Source organism: Calypte anna, chromosome 24 (genome assembly GCF_003957555.1).
Source record: "Calypte anna isolate BGI_N300 chromosome 24, bCalAnn1_v1.p, whole genome shotgun sequence".
Taxonomy (NCBI): Eukaryota; Metazoa; Chordata; class Aves; order Apodiformes; family Trochilidae; genus Calypte; species Calypte anna.
The window spans coordinates 1,335,526-1,350,236 of NC_044269.1; the positions used below are offsets into that span (position 1 = coordinate 1,335,526).

Genomic DNA, 14,711 nt, shown 5'->3' on the forward strand with positions numbered 1-14,711 from the left:
GCTGTTGGTTGGGCTGTTTAGCATGTGAACAATCTGATATTCTTCATACAAGAAGCAGAGGGCTTAACGTTTTATTAATTTAACATATTTTTGTGAAATCTGTGAATTTGAACAGGCCAAAAGGCTCCTCAGCCCAGTAGCCCAGGTCCAGCTGTGTCCAAACCCAGCTTCCATGGCATTTTTATTGACCTTTCTTCTCTAGCCATGGGTTTTGTTGGCAAATTTCCTCGGCCTGTTGTTGTTCCATGATGAGAGGGAGCTCTGGAACCCGGGCAGGAGCCACTGGAGTCACTGGGATGCCAGATGAAGTGTCAGTGATCCTCCATGCAGGAGTCCTTGGGCTGGTGGGGAGGACATCTCCTCCTTCACTGCCCTGCAGAAACACCCTCAGTGTTCTCCTGAGGCTTCAGGGTTTGATTTGGACCCCGGGCTGTTGTGGCACTAAGCAGCATTTTCAGCTCCCCTCCCTGACCTGCTCTTTTCTCCAACGTTTCTCAGAAAGAACATCGTCCTCGAAAAACACCCAGCCTCCCTCTCCCCCTCTGGGCCTCCCCAAACACTCTGTGGTGCATGAAGGGACAAATAATTTTGGAGTCATCCTCCCAGACCTGTCTCGACACAGCGGAGGTGGGTGCAGGGATGGTTTGTAGGCCATGGGCTTGAAACTCGTGACACATACTCAGACATCCCAGTTAATTTCTTTTTATTTCTGCTCTTGGGGCTTGTGTCACCTCTTTCGAGGTCCTTTTTATCCCCTAGGCTGCTTTGATACAGGGATTTCTTTCTTTTCTTGTGTGAATTTAGCAAATACACACCTTAATTCAGCAAACACACAGCATTTCCAAGGTGTCTCTCTTTCGCAAAAAAAAAATACAATTTTCCACATCCTTTCTGCTCCTATTTCAACCTGCTGGTGTTTTCTTGCTAAATACCCTGATTTTCTCTCTGGAAGAGACAGAGCAGGAGTGGAAATGGGGGTTTTAAGTTCTCAAAGTGTATTAAATCTATTCTGAAGGTTCTCCTGAGCCTTCCCAAGGGTAGGCTTATCCCCTGATGGCAAGAAAATTTAACCAGTTCCCAATGGGTGTGATTTTTAGCCCCGTTTCCAGTGCAAACAACTCATGTAGAGTCCTTTTCTCACCCCACCTCAGCCTTTGAACTCATTGACCTGATTCAGGCAAATTTCCCCAGGGGCTGAGACCTTGTTGGAGGTGTGTACATTTCTGGGGTAAAACCAGAGGGGAGTGGAGAGGTGGATGAATAAGGGAGGTGAGGGGCATTGCATGGGTGCAACAGTGCTAAATATGGGAGGAGCTGGTGCTGGACTGACTAACCCTGCTTCTTTCCCTTCTCTCTGCCCCACTGCTGTCACTCCAAGTGAGGTCAGTGAGTACACCATCCCCTGCATGCTTTGTTTTGCTCTTTGTTCATGGTTCAAAGTTTTGTTGGGTCTGGGGGAATTTTGGAGGGCTTTGAAAAGAAGCAATTTACTTTTTTTTTCGTGTTGGCTTTGTGTGTGGTTTTTGTTCCTGTGTAGAAGTAGTGCAACACTGTATGATCTCGATAAAATAATGAATTCCTGTTTTCTACTCTTTAAGCTTCTCTTCCAGAAGACTTAGGGGGAGTAGTTACTCCAGGAGGATGTAAGATTCTCCTTGATAATACACAAAATCCAATCCAATTGCTGCTTTAGCCTCTTCCCACAGAAACCCCAAGTCTCAGCTGATTCTGATCCCCTCCTAACATGAATTTCTTTCAGTGCCAGAAGCTCCTGACCGACCCACCATCTCCACAGCATCAGAATCATCTGTCTATGTCACCTGGATACCCCGAGCCAACGGGGGCTCCCCCATCACTGCCTTCAAGGTGGAGTACAAACGCCTGGGCCGCAGCAGCGACTGGATGGTTGCAGCTGACAACATCTCTCCTTCCAAGCTCTCTGTGGAGGTTCGGAGCTTGGAGCCAGGTAGTTCACGTTTTTTGGTTGCTTCATTGGGACTTCTCATCAGATTATCCTCTTTCTGTTTGGGGGGGTTTTTTTGTTCTGTTTTTTTTTTTTTTTGCTTGTTCAGGGTTGTGTGTTATTGCTGGTTTTAACTTAATTGTCCTCCTTGCAAGCACTCACGATGCAAAAGAAAAATGCATTAATGGCCTGATTTGTCTCAGCATCCACCCCTGAAAGCTCAAGAAAACAGTCCAAGAGTAGGGAGAACAGATGCTGATGACTGTCCCTGGAAGCATCTTCTGGGTGCCCACCAGTTTTGCAGTCTTCTTGAGCTGATGGAGACATCTCCATCCCTGTGCAGCAGCTTCTGGTGTGAATTTCCCCCTTCCCTTTTAGAAGCTGTTCATATTTCCAGTGCCTGCATCTCTCCTTGTTGGATGTACTCCCTCATCTGCTTATTCTCTCCTTTCTTAGTGCTTGTTCTGCTATGATACCTCCTTTCTGGGGTCAGGCAGTGGTCATCCAGGGGAGGAAGGGGTGGAGTCATCATCCCTGGGTGTGTTCAGACCCAAGCATTTCAAACCTGGCATTTCAGGAAGCAGTTGAGTTGTCACGGCGGCGTTGGGTTGATGGTCTCGGAGGTCTTACTCCAACTTGAACCAATCCCTGATGATTCTTTTCCCTCTTTTCCCAAGGAGAGATGTACAGGTTCCGGGTCATTGCCGTCAACACCTACGGGGAGAGCCCGCGCAGCGCGGCCTCGCGCCCCTACCAGGTGTCGGGCTTCACCGGACGCTTCTCCAACCGCCCCATCGCCGGCCCCCACATCGCCTACACCGAGGCCATCAGTGACACCCAGATCATGTTGAAATGGACAGTAGGTGGAATAATGAGCTCCTCTTCCCCTCCCCGACCCTCGCCCTTCCAGCCGCCCCCCTGGGTTGGTTGCTCCTCGGGTTACTCCAGATGTTGAACCCAACTGGGGAGGCCGTGGCTGCTGCTGTCCACCTGCTCTGGCACCGGCAGAGCCAGAGGCACCAGAGGGCTTAACTCTGTCCCAACTTCATGCCATGAGTTGGCTTCCTTCCCTGCAATCCCTCCTGCTTTTGTCAATCCAACCCCACTGCCTTCCCTCCTCTCTGGCAGTGGAGGTTTGTGTTCCAGAAACGTTCTTTCCCTTTCCTCTCTTCTACCTCCTCTTTCTGTAAACAAGTACTTTTAAAGTCCTTATTGAAAGCCACAGAAATTCTTTGCTCTTGTTTTGAAATCTAACTCCCTGGTATACTTTGGAGGATTTAACATGCAGGGTTCCTGGTGTTAGTTTGCTCTGCTTGCTCAGCCTGAAGAGATGTTAAGGATAATAAACTTAAAATAACCTCTTGTTCCTCAGGGGGCTGCATAACTTCAAGTAAAATATTCCCGAGCCGCATTGGAGAGTGACCTTAACTCCTTCTGAAGTAGAAGTGGCCTTAGTTTCTTTTTCCATTGCCACTTAATCACATGAATTTTCCTGGTCAAACCCTGATTTTTGACAGTTGGGAGAGCGACGTGGAAGAAATGTTATTAAAAAAAAATAAATCCCTGTTTCAAGGGGCTGAGCCTTCAATTCAAACCCCCCCCTCCTTTTTTTTTTTCCTGCTCTGACACAGCCTTTTAAAATTCTCTTGTAGTACATCACATCGAGCAACAACAACACCCCCATCCAAGGCTTCTACATCTACTACCGGCCCACCGACAGCGACAACGACAGCGACTACAAGAGGGACATTGTGGAAGGTAGGGAGAGGTCCCACTGCAGCCTGGGTTGTGTTCCTATCAAATCCAAACAAAGCCTTGGCCCTCTGGGTAGGAATAACACCAACCACCAGTACAGGTTAGGGAATGTCCTGCTGGAAAGCAGCCCCATGGAGTGGGACCTTGGAGTGGACAGGAAATTCTCCGTGGCTCAGCAAAGTGTCCTGGGGGGCATCAGGAAAAGTGTGCCCAGCAGATCTAAGGAGGTTCTCCTCCCCCCTGCTCTGCCCTGGTCAGACCACACCTGGAGTCCTGGATCCAGTTTTGGGCTCCCCAGTTCAAGAGGGACAGGGATCTACTGGAGAGAGCTGGGAGGGTGTTGAAGGGACTTGAGCATCTCTGCTGGGAAACACAGCTGAGAGCCCTGGGGCTGTTGAGGCTGGAGAAGAGAAGGCTGAGAGGGGATCTCTGAATGTCCATCAATATCTGAGGGGTGGGGGGCAAGAGGAAGGGGAGAGGTAGAGGTAACTTCCCCACTCCCAGACCTCCAGCTCTGCCCACACATCAATTTGTTCCTTTCTTGCTGACAGCCTTTTCAGCCTGGAAACTCCAGAATTAAATCATCCAGGGCTGATGTTTGTGGGGTTGTCCTGCGTGCAAAATCCTTGGTGCAAGATGTCTTTAAACTGATTTAGCTTAAAGAGGCTGAGGAAAGGGAAAGTGAAGGAGACTTAAGGCAGGGTAAGTGCTCATAACTAGATGCCTTTTGAGAAGATTTACCCCAGCCTGGATTTTCTAAGGTGTATAATCACCCTCCTCTCCTTTTCCCTCTCTTAATTGCTGCTCCTGCTACAAGGAAGTTACTTTTAGCCCCAAGTAGGCTGCAAACTCAGGTATGTTTGGGCTGCCTTTCACCTTTAATCAAGTTGTATTTTTTTCCCCCCAGTGCATATTAGATCATCATTTTTCCTGGAAGAAGTGATTAGATAATGTCTGTATTAGTCCAGAAGTGGAAAACCCTTTTTAAAAAACATTTTACTTAACGGCCTTATTGCTTGGGCTGAGTAAACCCAGTGATCTCATTCCCTCCCAGTGACGTTCATTATTTTTTTTCCCCTAATTTATTTCACTTACAAGAGGAATGGGCCTTTATTTTGAAAATTTTCCCCCTGCTACACAATACTTTGCTGCCTGACCTCAGCTTGAGCACACTCTAAAGCTGTTACAGACCCAGAGTTTCAGCTGGGAGGATTGCTTTCAAGGCTCACCTTCAGCTGCAGAAGGTATTTTGAGCTGGTGTGTTTATAAATCTCATCCACTAAGCTCTTAGTTAAGTGGGCTCCACCGTGCTGTGGAAATTAACTTGTTTCTGGTTTGTTTTTTTTTTTTCCAAGAGCCTGTGCCTGTATTGAACTCTTTGTGGCAGTCTGAAACCATGAGCAGCTGCTCAGCTCTGCCAGAGCTGGAGGAACAGAAACTCATTTGCTGGAAATATTTAAAACTTCTCTGAGCTTTTTGGGGAAAGAGGGGGGAGGGTTAAAAAAATATATATATAATTTCAATTAAAATGTAATTGGAAGCATTTGATGGGAAATATGAAGAGCACCATGTGACTTAAGGTATTTTTGCTATAAATTACTTGTTCTCTCTTTTTTTTTTCCACCTTTGATTTAATCTGTCTGTTTTTTGACAGGGAATTTTATCTTGAAATGACTGTGGTGGAAAAAAAAGTGTTGTGATGCCTGTATTAGCAAAGTACTTGCCCTTAGGCTTTCCTTCCCCTGTTTCCTGTTAAGTCATGTCTTTCGAGACACTCAAAACTGGGCTGAAAGCTTTTTTATAAAATCCCACTATGAGGAAAATCAGATTTGATTTCAAGCAAAGGAACAAACCCAAAAGCTCCACTCGGATGGCTCCTCACTCTCCCGCAGCCAAAGCCAAACACAAGCAACCCTCCTCCTGCATTTAGGGGCTGGATTTTTCTTTTTTCCAGGGGCTGGGAGTTGAAGTGTTCACTGTAAATGCAGCCTGGTGTCAGTTGTTAAAATGTTTTTCCTTGCTAATGGTGCAGGGAGAGGACAGTTAAAGTGCCTGTGCTGATTCCAGTTCCACTAATGGTTTCGAGAGGAAACCTAAAACCTGGGTAGTAATTACCCAAAGGAATGCTTGGGGGTGGGGCAGGATGAATCTTGGGAAAAAAACCTGCGATTTAGGGAAAGAGCCCGTTCCAGCTTCACCCAGGGCTGCTCAGCCCTCACCTAGGACACCCAGCATGGAGTTTGGGTGGTGCAGCCCCTGCTCAGCTCCCAAAAAAAGAGCTGGGGTCCTCCTGGGCTTGGATCCTGGAGCAGTTCCCCACCCTCTGGGCAGCTCAGAAGGTTTTTATATATATATATATATTTTGGTTTATTAATGCTTAAATCAGTAGGTGGTATGACAGTTTCTTAGAAACAGTGGAAACAGTTCTAGGTGGGATTTTCCAGGAGGGATTAAGAGTGCTCAAACAGTTAATTAAACTCCCTTAAAAAAAAAGAAAAAAGAAGAAAAAAGTAAAAAAAAAAGTTAAAAAAAAAAAAAAAAAAAAAAAAAAGGGAAAAAAAAAAGTTGCTGTTTATTAAAATTTGTCACGAGCCCGTGAAAGTAAAAACTGAGAGTGATTCATCCTGAAGTGCTCAGTCCTTCAGGAGGGTGTCTAAATGAAATGCTGGCTGGGGGCCAGAGATGACAAAAATCCCTCCTTCTCTCCCAGATTGCTCAGCTGGGGACCCATCTCTGCAGGGCAGAAGTTTTGGTTTCCTCCTCATGTTTAATAAAAACCCATGTTCAATTATTTGTGGTTTAGCTGAGCAGCCCAGATGGATCCTTCCTGCCAGGAATGGGCAGCTCCGGGCGGTACCTCCAGGGATCCTGCAGGGTCTGGGAGAGGGTTTTATCACTGATGGTTCCCCCTGACCCATTTCATCTGCTTTCCCTGCCAGTTTTCCCTTCTTTTTTGCCTGGTGCATTGTAAATAGCTAAGAAACCTCATCCTAAACCCTCCCTTCTCTCTGTGCTGCCAGCAAAGGAAAGATTTCCCTACACAAAATAGTTTGTAAAAATACCCCAGAACATTCTGGGGGTAGAAGAAGGGAGTTTCATATCCAAGAAGCACAGAAATGCTGCTGGTTTTCAACGTACAGATGGTGGAAATTTGGTAGAAACTTGGATCTCTGGGTTTTGAGTTTAGTTTTTTCACCTCAGACTTCTGGTTTGTTTTTTGGTGTTTTTGTTTTTGGTTTTTTTTGGTGGGGAAATACATGGTTTTTTAAAAAGAATCAATTGAAAAACATTTACTCATCAAAAGGTAAGATGAGCAGGTTATTCTTCTCTCTTTTTCCAAGACTGTGTTCTGCAGGACATCACAAGTTATGATTTCAGAGATGTCCATATAGGGTTAAACAAGACTTTTCTGTTCCTAGGAGAAGCTGCCACCCCCTGTGCTATATGAAGACATCTCCTCCTACCTGACTTTGCCTGCAGGATTTTTTTTCTCTCTTCCCCCCCAGGTACCAAGCAGTGGCACTTGATAAATCACCTGCAGCCTGAAACCTCTTATGACATTAAGATGCAGTGCTACAACGAGGGGGGGGAGAGCGAGTACAGCAACGTCATGATCTGTGAAACCAAAGGTAGAGAGTCCCTTCTGCGCCCCACAAAACCTCCTCTTAAATATTGTTTATGATTCTGTGTTGGTTTAGTTTGGTTTGGTTATTTTTTTAACAGCACCAAAGTGATTTTTCTGGAAGGTTTTGGGGATTTGTTTTGTTTCATGGAGCTGGTTTGAACTTATGGAAAGGGAGAAGTTGCTCTTTGCAAAGCTCTGCCTGGCTGAGGAGATAGGAGTGATGGGATGGGTTGGGTTGGGTTTTGGTTTTTTTGTTCTGATAGATGACAGGATTGATTTGTGCATCTGCTTTCTGTCTTGGGGGACTCTGTGACACAGGGTGTAAGTGCAGCCCCTGAGCAATTGATGGTTCTCTTGGCTGGCTCCATCCCTAATCCTTGCATGCCTCTGGCACAAAGTTTGCACTGTTCCCTGGAAGTGTCAGATATGGCAGTCACATTTATTTTGTAGAGAATTTCTGCCTCCTTTAATCTCTAAAAACCCAAGGAAGGCTGTAAAGGGAAAATGCAGACAGTAAAACTTCAAATGCAAGGCTAGGAATGAAAAAAAAAAATTTTTAGAGGGGGAAAAAAAAAAAAAGCCCTGAAGGAGTGGAAGTGTTGAAGTTGAGCTCAGTGAGGAGCAAAGCGTTTGAAAAGAAGGGCTGGGAGCTGCAGGGCTGTTCCTCCTCCTGCCAGGAATACAACTTTCTCCCCTAATTTTAGAATTGGCAAGCTGGAATCTGTCACTCAAACTGCCTCTGCCTGAAAATTCATCTCCTCCAGGCTCCCCTGGGGTGAGCCATCTCCTCTAACCCATCTCCACCCGGGTGCTTGTGTCTCTCTTACCAGCTCCACTCCTCAGCCAGGCACCTCTCTCAGGTTTTTAGCCTGAAATGAAACAAAATTGTGCTGAAAAGTAATGTGAATTCAATCAGTGAAACCAACATCTTGTTTTCAGTGTTGGTTTTTTTTTTTCTGCTCAACTGTTAGCATCTTAAATTATGGTTTGGAGAAGGAGGCTGGGCAGGCTTCACCTCAGATAAAAGTAGGTCACCTGGCAGCTAGAAGTGCACATTGTGGGTTTCTTTTTTTTTTATTTATTTATTCCTTGACCTCAGAAGTGGAAAGATTTGGGCACTTCCAAGTAGGGAGTGAGCCCAGCTCCAGCCCCACGTGCCTCGAGTTGCTCATTAAAAGTCTGGGTTGACCTCCAGATGACCATTTTCCAAGGCAAACAGAGATTACCCAAGAGCAGTTGGCCTTCTCCTGACAGGTTTTATTATTGACTTGGAAGCTTTCTCTCTGGGGCCTTTAGGAGCTGAACTCTGCTGCAATTATTTTCACTTCAGAATATTTAAAAAAAAAAAAAGAAAAAAGAAAAAGCCACCACATCTTCAAACAGGTGTTCAGCCAACATCCCCATCCTTCTCTCTCTTCCTCCCCTCAGTCAAACGGGTGCCAGGAGCATCTGAATACCCCCTGAGGGACCTCAGCACCCTCCCAAGCCCCCCAGAGAGGGTTGGGGGCAGCGGGAGCAGCGCGTCCCATGGCCCCGTGCGGAGCAGTGACATGTTGTACCTGATTGTGGGCTGTGTCCTGGGCGTGATGGTCCTCATCCTCATCATCTTCATCGCCATGTGCCTCTGGAAGAACCGCCAGCAGAACACCATGCAGAGTGAGTGTGTTGCTGGGCTGCCTGTTTCAGGTTGAAAAGCTGGAGTCAGTCAGCCTGCTCCCCAGGGGAAGGGCTGCCTGTGAGGAGCCTGCTGGGATTTATTTGGAGATTTGGGCTTTAGGGGTGTGCCTCAGGTCGAGAGCTGGGCTTTTTTTGGGGGGGTTTCTCTTGTGGTGCAGTTTTTCTTGATGGTCCAAGGCTTTCAGAGAGGTGTTAGTGAGGACAACCCCTCCTTCTGCAGGCAGCAGCCCCCAGCAGAGGCTCTGGAGCTCAAGCAGGTTTTGCAGAGTCCCTTCCCCAGGCTTTGCTGCTCAGAATTCATAAATCAGCCTGGCTCTTTCCACAGCCCTTGTGTTGTTTTTTTTAATGTCTTTAACTCTCTGGCAGAGAGAAATGAAACCAAACTTCTTGAAAGATAAGATAGCATCTCCTGTTGCAGCCCAGAAGTATTTTTTGGAACGAGTTGGGAGCAGAGGGCAGAGGTTGGTTGTATGTCTGGCCCAGTTTTAGGACTCTCATTGTAGGGAATGAGGTCAGATGAGTCCTTTCAAATCCACCTTCCTGGTCTGTTCTCCAGGATGTGCCTGGTTTATCCATGTGCACACCAAGCACTTAAAATAATAATTTTTAAAACCCACAGAAAGAGGGGGTAAGTTTCTTTAGTTTGTTCAAGGCCCCCCCTCTACTCTGCTCTTGGGAGACCCCACCTCAAATACCGTGTCCAGTTCTCGTGTCCCCACCAGATCCGTTGGAATGGGTCCAGAGGAGGCCACAAAGATGATCCAGGGGCTGGAGAACCTCTGCTATGAGAGGAGGCTGAGGGAGGTGGGGTTGTTCAGCCTGGAGAAGAGGAGACTCCAGGGGGACCTTAGAGCTGAAGGGAACCCACAGGAAGGCTGCAGAGGGACTTTCCATAAGAGTGTCCGAGGATAGGACCAGGGGACTTGGATTGAAACTGAAGGAGAAGAGGCTCAGACTGGATGTTAGGAAGAATTTCTTCAGCAGGAGGGTGGTGAGACTCTGGAACAGATTGCCCAGAGCAGCTGTGGCTGCCCTCTCTCTGGAGGTGTCCAAGGCCAGGCTGGAGGAGGCTCTGAGCAACCTCAGAGGCGTCAGGGATGTTGGAGAAGTTGATCTCCAAAGTCCTTCCCAACCTGAGCTTCTCTGTTGATTTAAAGCCACCCATTTGGCTTCCTGCTTGTCCATCAATCCCTTGTGGCTCCCCATCTCTTCTGCAGAGTATGACTCTCCTGGCTGCCTCTACCAAGGAGCAGAGCAGATGCTGGATTACACCACCCTGCCTGGCACCAGCCGGGTCACTGGCAGCATCCACAGCAGCTTCCTGGGCAACGGCTGCCCCCACCTCCACCACCAAGTTGGGAATGGCACCAATGGGATGATGAAGGGAGGATCTGGGCTCTACCCAGGGACCCACGTGGACTGTGAACATCCCCACCAGCTCCTCAATGTAAGCTCAGTCCCAACCCCTTGGGTTTTTTTGTGAGGGTGGAAAAGCAGAGTTAATTTGGGAGGGGTATTGGGGGGGATAGGAAACACACGTCCATTGATAACAGCCAGTTCCACCAAATTCCTTATCCCAGAGGAAGCAACTGGGCTGAGATTTCTGATGCAAACATCATGCTTTTCATTTGAGAGTATCAGATGACAGCAAGAATTCCACTGGCTCTGGGAAATCTGCCTCTGCCCTCCTCCTCCTGAGCAGCGTGGAAGCTCCGAGAAGTCTCCAGCCCTGGGCTGAGAGCCTTCCCTTGGACATATGGTATTTCTCAATCTTCAAGTTAAAGAGATTTAATTATAGCTGCTTATTCTGCAGCTTTATGGATCACCCGTTTTGGGGTGGGTTTTTTTCCTTCTTTTCCCCACACCTGTTTCAGATCTGTAACTCTGGAGCAATGCTATTAATTACGGCCAGGCACGAATGGAACAGGAGGTTCCAGAAAATAAAAATGCCCCCAACGTTCCCTCTTCTTCTTTCATTTCTATTTTTTTTTATTTTTTTTTTTACTCCCTTGTTTTTGACTGTTGAGACAGGCTCTTTTTTTTACTTGTTTGTTTTATTTTGTTTTGAAATTGGAAATAAAATAAACTAATTAAAGTCTGCCATCAGCCACTGTGGAAAAAAAAACCAACAGCCCTTCTCTGCAATGTGTCCAAGAGAGAGAATAATGATTTCATTATTGTCTCTGGGAACAGATGGCTTGCATTCAAACTTGCTGAAACTTCCTCAAAAAAATAAAACAAAACAAAAAACAACTGTGAACATTGCCCAGGAAAACTGAAAGAAAAAGTTCAAAAGTCTGAAGAACCCATGCTGCTTCAGGAGAGGAAAACAAAACGGGGCTGTTTGTGTTGGTAATTAACACAGGCTCTTGGGTTTACTGAACAACAAATTAGCACTTGCACAGTAGTTGCCACTTGAGTTCAGCTCCAGCTTGGAGTCCAAACCAGCTGGTTCTCCACCTGCTTCTCTCTTTGCTCTCCTGCTGGAGCAACCAGTGCTGGTTTTGGTGGCTTTCACCTGAGGCCCAAATTGGTTTTTTTCTTGCCCAACAAACACGAAAAATCTACAACTTCCCAAGGGAAAGCTGACCTAGGAGAAAGCTTGAGGCCTTACCTTGATGTTTTGTCCCCCCAGTTTATATTTTTGGGGAAGAAAACACATGTGGAGCTCCTCTGTGTCACCACATGGGACATGCCCTGCCAGGGGTTGCCCTGGTTGAGCTTTTCTTTTGGTTTTTTTTCCCCTTCCACATCGTTGAAACTTTTGAGTCACTCAAAAGGACCTGGAGTGGCCCAGGGGGGTGACACAGCTCAGGGAAGGGGATATTCTCCTTCTCCTTACCCTTCTCCTGATTGTTTCATTGATTGGGTTAATGAGGAAGAGCACAAGAGGTGGCAATCAAAATCCATCAGCCATTTCCTCACTGCTCTCTGGTGGATTGAGCTACCTCAAAAAAAAAAAAAAAAAAAAAAAAAAGAAAAGAAAAAAGTCCTATTTTTGAAAAAAAAATAAGGATTGTTGGAAATAAAATAAAATGTCCAAATTCAGGTGAGCTCACCCAAACCTGCTCCCCACCCCCAGTGCTGCAGCCTGGCTCCTCAGCCCCTTTTTTTTTTTTTTTTTTTTTTTTGCAGGCAGTTGTGTAACAATGAGGTATGTGTTAATCTGGGCATTTTTACTGGTTTGTAATGGTCCCTGCAGCCAAAACCAACACCACCAAATCCCTCACACACACCCCCGCCCCCTCAGCCCCCTCCCCAGTCCTTGCTGGCGAAGGAGTGACCCCATCTGTGAAAATACAGAGTGGTTCAAAAAACCAAAATAATTCCAAGTCAACTGATCTAATCGGGGTAATTACAGGAAAACTGGGATGGGTGCTGGGCTGACATCAGCCCTGCAGCTTGCAGGCTCCCCCCCCCAGAAAGAAAGTTTGCTAATGAGGTTTCAGCCTTGAAAAAACAAAACCCCCAGAAACACAACACCTCTTGATGGTGTGTTTGTGGATTACAGCCTGAGCCCCCCAGGGTGCAGGGAGGGGCAGGGGTGGCACCACCCTCACCTGGGTTGGTGTTGGCTTTGCTGGGACACGAGGTGACACAAACCCTGCCCTCAGGGGTGGATGCCACACCTGGAAAATGGGGAAAAGTGAAAATGACACTGGGGCTGAATTACCCACGGATTATTTGCTCTTCTTTGTGACTATTTATTATTTATAATGGATTAATTCTTCTTCTTTTGATTTATCCTTCTTTTGATTATTTTTTATTTTTTATGATGGATCATTTATTATTTTCTTTATTATTTATAATTGTTTATTTTTCTTTTTAATATTTATTATCTCTGATTCTTTAGTTTTATTTTTATTATTGTCGTTGATTAATATTATGATAATTATAATTTATTACTATCTTGATTATTGATTATCATAGATTATTCTTTTGATTATTATGTATAATTGGTTAATTACTCATATATAATAGACTATTCTGTTAATTATTTGCTTTTTATAACATTTTGATTTTTATTCTAATTTGTTCTTTTAATATTTACTATTACTAATCAATTCTTCTTTAGTATTTATAACCAATTACTTAGTCTTTCATTTTTTATAACTAATCATTCCTTTGATTAATTATAACAGATTATTTAGTCTTCTTTTGATTATTCCTTGTAGCTTATTTAGTTTTCCTCTGATTCTTACTTCTAATCAATTAATTCTTCTTCTTTTGGTGATTTGTTGTTTATCCCTGGCTGTTTCTCTTCCCTGCAGGGTGGGGGGCTCTACACAGCAGTGCCCCAGGCTGACCCCTCCGAGTGCATCAGCTGCAGGAATTGTCACAACAACAACAGGTGAGCTACAAAAAGCACCACAAACTGCAGGGAAAACTCAAAAAAGCAGAAGATTTCCACATCAGGCTGGGGCTGTGGGGTGGAATAAAATGATGACCCCCAGGGCTCATTTTGCTCCATGGGTGATGCCTCTGTAGTGATGGAGGCAGGTGGGGCACTGGGGACATTCTGAGTTTTCCCCACCTTTTTTCTGTGCTTTTTTCAATTTTTGAGATAAGAAAGTGGCTCCAGCTGGGGTTTGTCAGGGAGGATTTTGTTGCCTTGCTGGATTTTACATTTCCTGCCATGCCCCACAGACAGATTTGCTCTGCAGTTTTGCTGTCACAACCCTTTTTCTTTGGAAAAAACATGGGGATTTGGGTGTTGGACACACTCACTGTTGAGGGGGAGAGTTTTGTTGGGTTTTGGGGGGTTTTTTTCACATGAGAAAAAGGATTTTTGGATAATAACAAGAGCAAATCTGCCCTCCTGCCCCAGGGCTGGGAGTCTGGATTTTTATTCTGGTTTTTGCTATTGAAAGTGTTAAAGGAATATTCTTTCCAGGATCCCCATTCTAGATCTCTGGTTATTTTAAGGACTAAAAATAGGACTAAAAATTGGAAGTCAGGGCTGCTCCCACTGCTGAATTCTAGCTGATTTTTCCATTACATTTTGAATTTTCTCTCTTATCCAACCTGCCAGCTGCCTTTAGGTGTCCCTCTGGAGGAGCCAAGTTGGAATTAAGGCAGAAACCCCGTTTTGCTTAACTTTCAGGGATTTTGCTTTTGAAAATATAATTTAAAATCAGCTTGAAATCCTTCCCATAAGCACTGCAGGTGGAGCTGGGCACACTGTGGCTGCACAGGGCTAATTCCTGGGGAAAGTGGCCTCCTGCTCCCTCCCAAGGATTTTTTTTCAGGACAGGCTGTGGAACACCAGTCAGCAAGATGTGTCTGGCACATGTGTAAATTAATTTAAGCTGTAATTCAGAGCTTGGCTTCCCAGTTTGAAACATATTTAAATTTTTTATTGCAGTTTTTTTTTGGTGGGTTTTTTTTGGGGGGGGGTTTTGCTGTTTTTAAGAAGAAAGGAAGGAAAATGGGTTCCATCCCCTGCAACTGGTGCTCATCTCCCAGCTGGCTCATCAGCAGGGGTTGAACTCTGAATTTTCACATCCCTGTTCTATATTTGACTGGTTTGAGAGAGAAACAAGTTGTCCTCTGCAGCTGCTCTCACCCCAGAGGGGACATTCCCCTCCCTGCCCTGCCTGGGGCTGGGGGAATGGAAGGAGGACATGGGAGAAGGGACCCAGGGGGACATGAAACGTGCTGGAGTGTCACAGCAGGGGCCAGGGAGCTGGG

The 14,711-nt window shown here is 45.8% G+C and overlaps 1 protein-coding gene across 3 annotated transcripts in view; it reads left to right on the forward strand.

The window, feature by feature from the left end:
- Positions 1 to 14,711, forward strand: part of CDON (cell adhesion associated, oncogene regulated) — a 47,383-nt gene that overhangs the window by 29,955 nt on the left and 2,717 nt on the right. For 2 of the 3 annotated variants that reach the window (XM_030464863.1, XM_030464864.1), the window contains exons 11-18: positions 499 to 627; positions 1,760 to 1,966; positions 2,641 to 2,822; positions 3,616 to 3,721; positions 7,225 to 7,347; positions 8,772 to 8,999; positions 10,238 to 10,467; positions 13,292 to 13,371. In XM_030464863.1, coding sequence (XP_030320723.1) covers positions 499 to 627; positions 1,760 to 1,966; positions 2,641 to 2,822; positions 3,616 to 3,721; positions 7,225 to 7,347; positions 8,772 to 8,999; positions 10,238 to 10,467; positions 13,292 to 13,371 — 1,285 coding nt within the window. Of the gene's footprint in view, positions 1 to 498; positions 628 to 1,759; positions 1,967 to 2,640; positions 2,823 to 3,615; positions 3,722 to 7,224; positions 7,348 to 8,771; positions 9,000 to 10,237; positions 10,468 to 10,600; positions 10,701 to 13,291; positions 13,372 to 14,711 lie in introns of those variants that run through there. The other variant, XM_030464865.1, reaches the window with a different exon arrangement.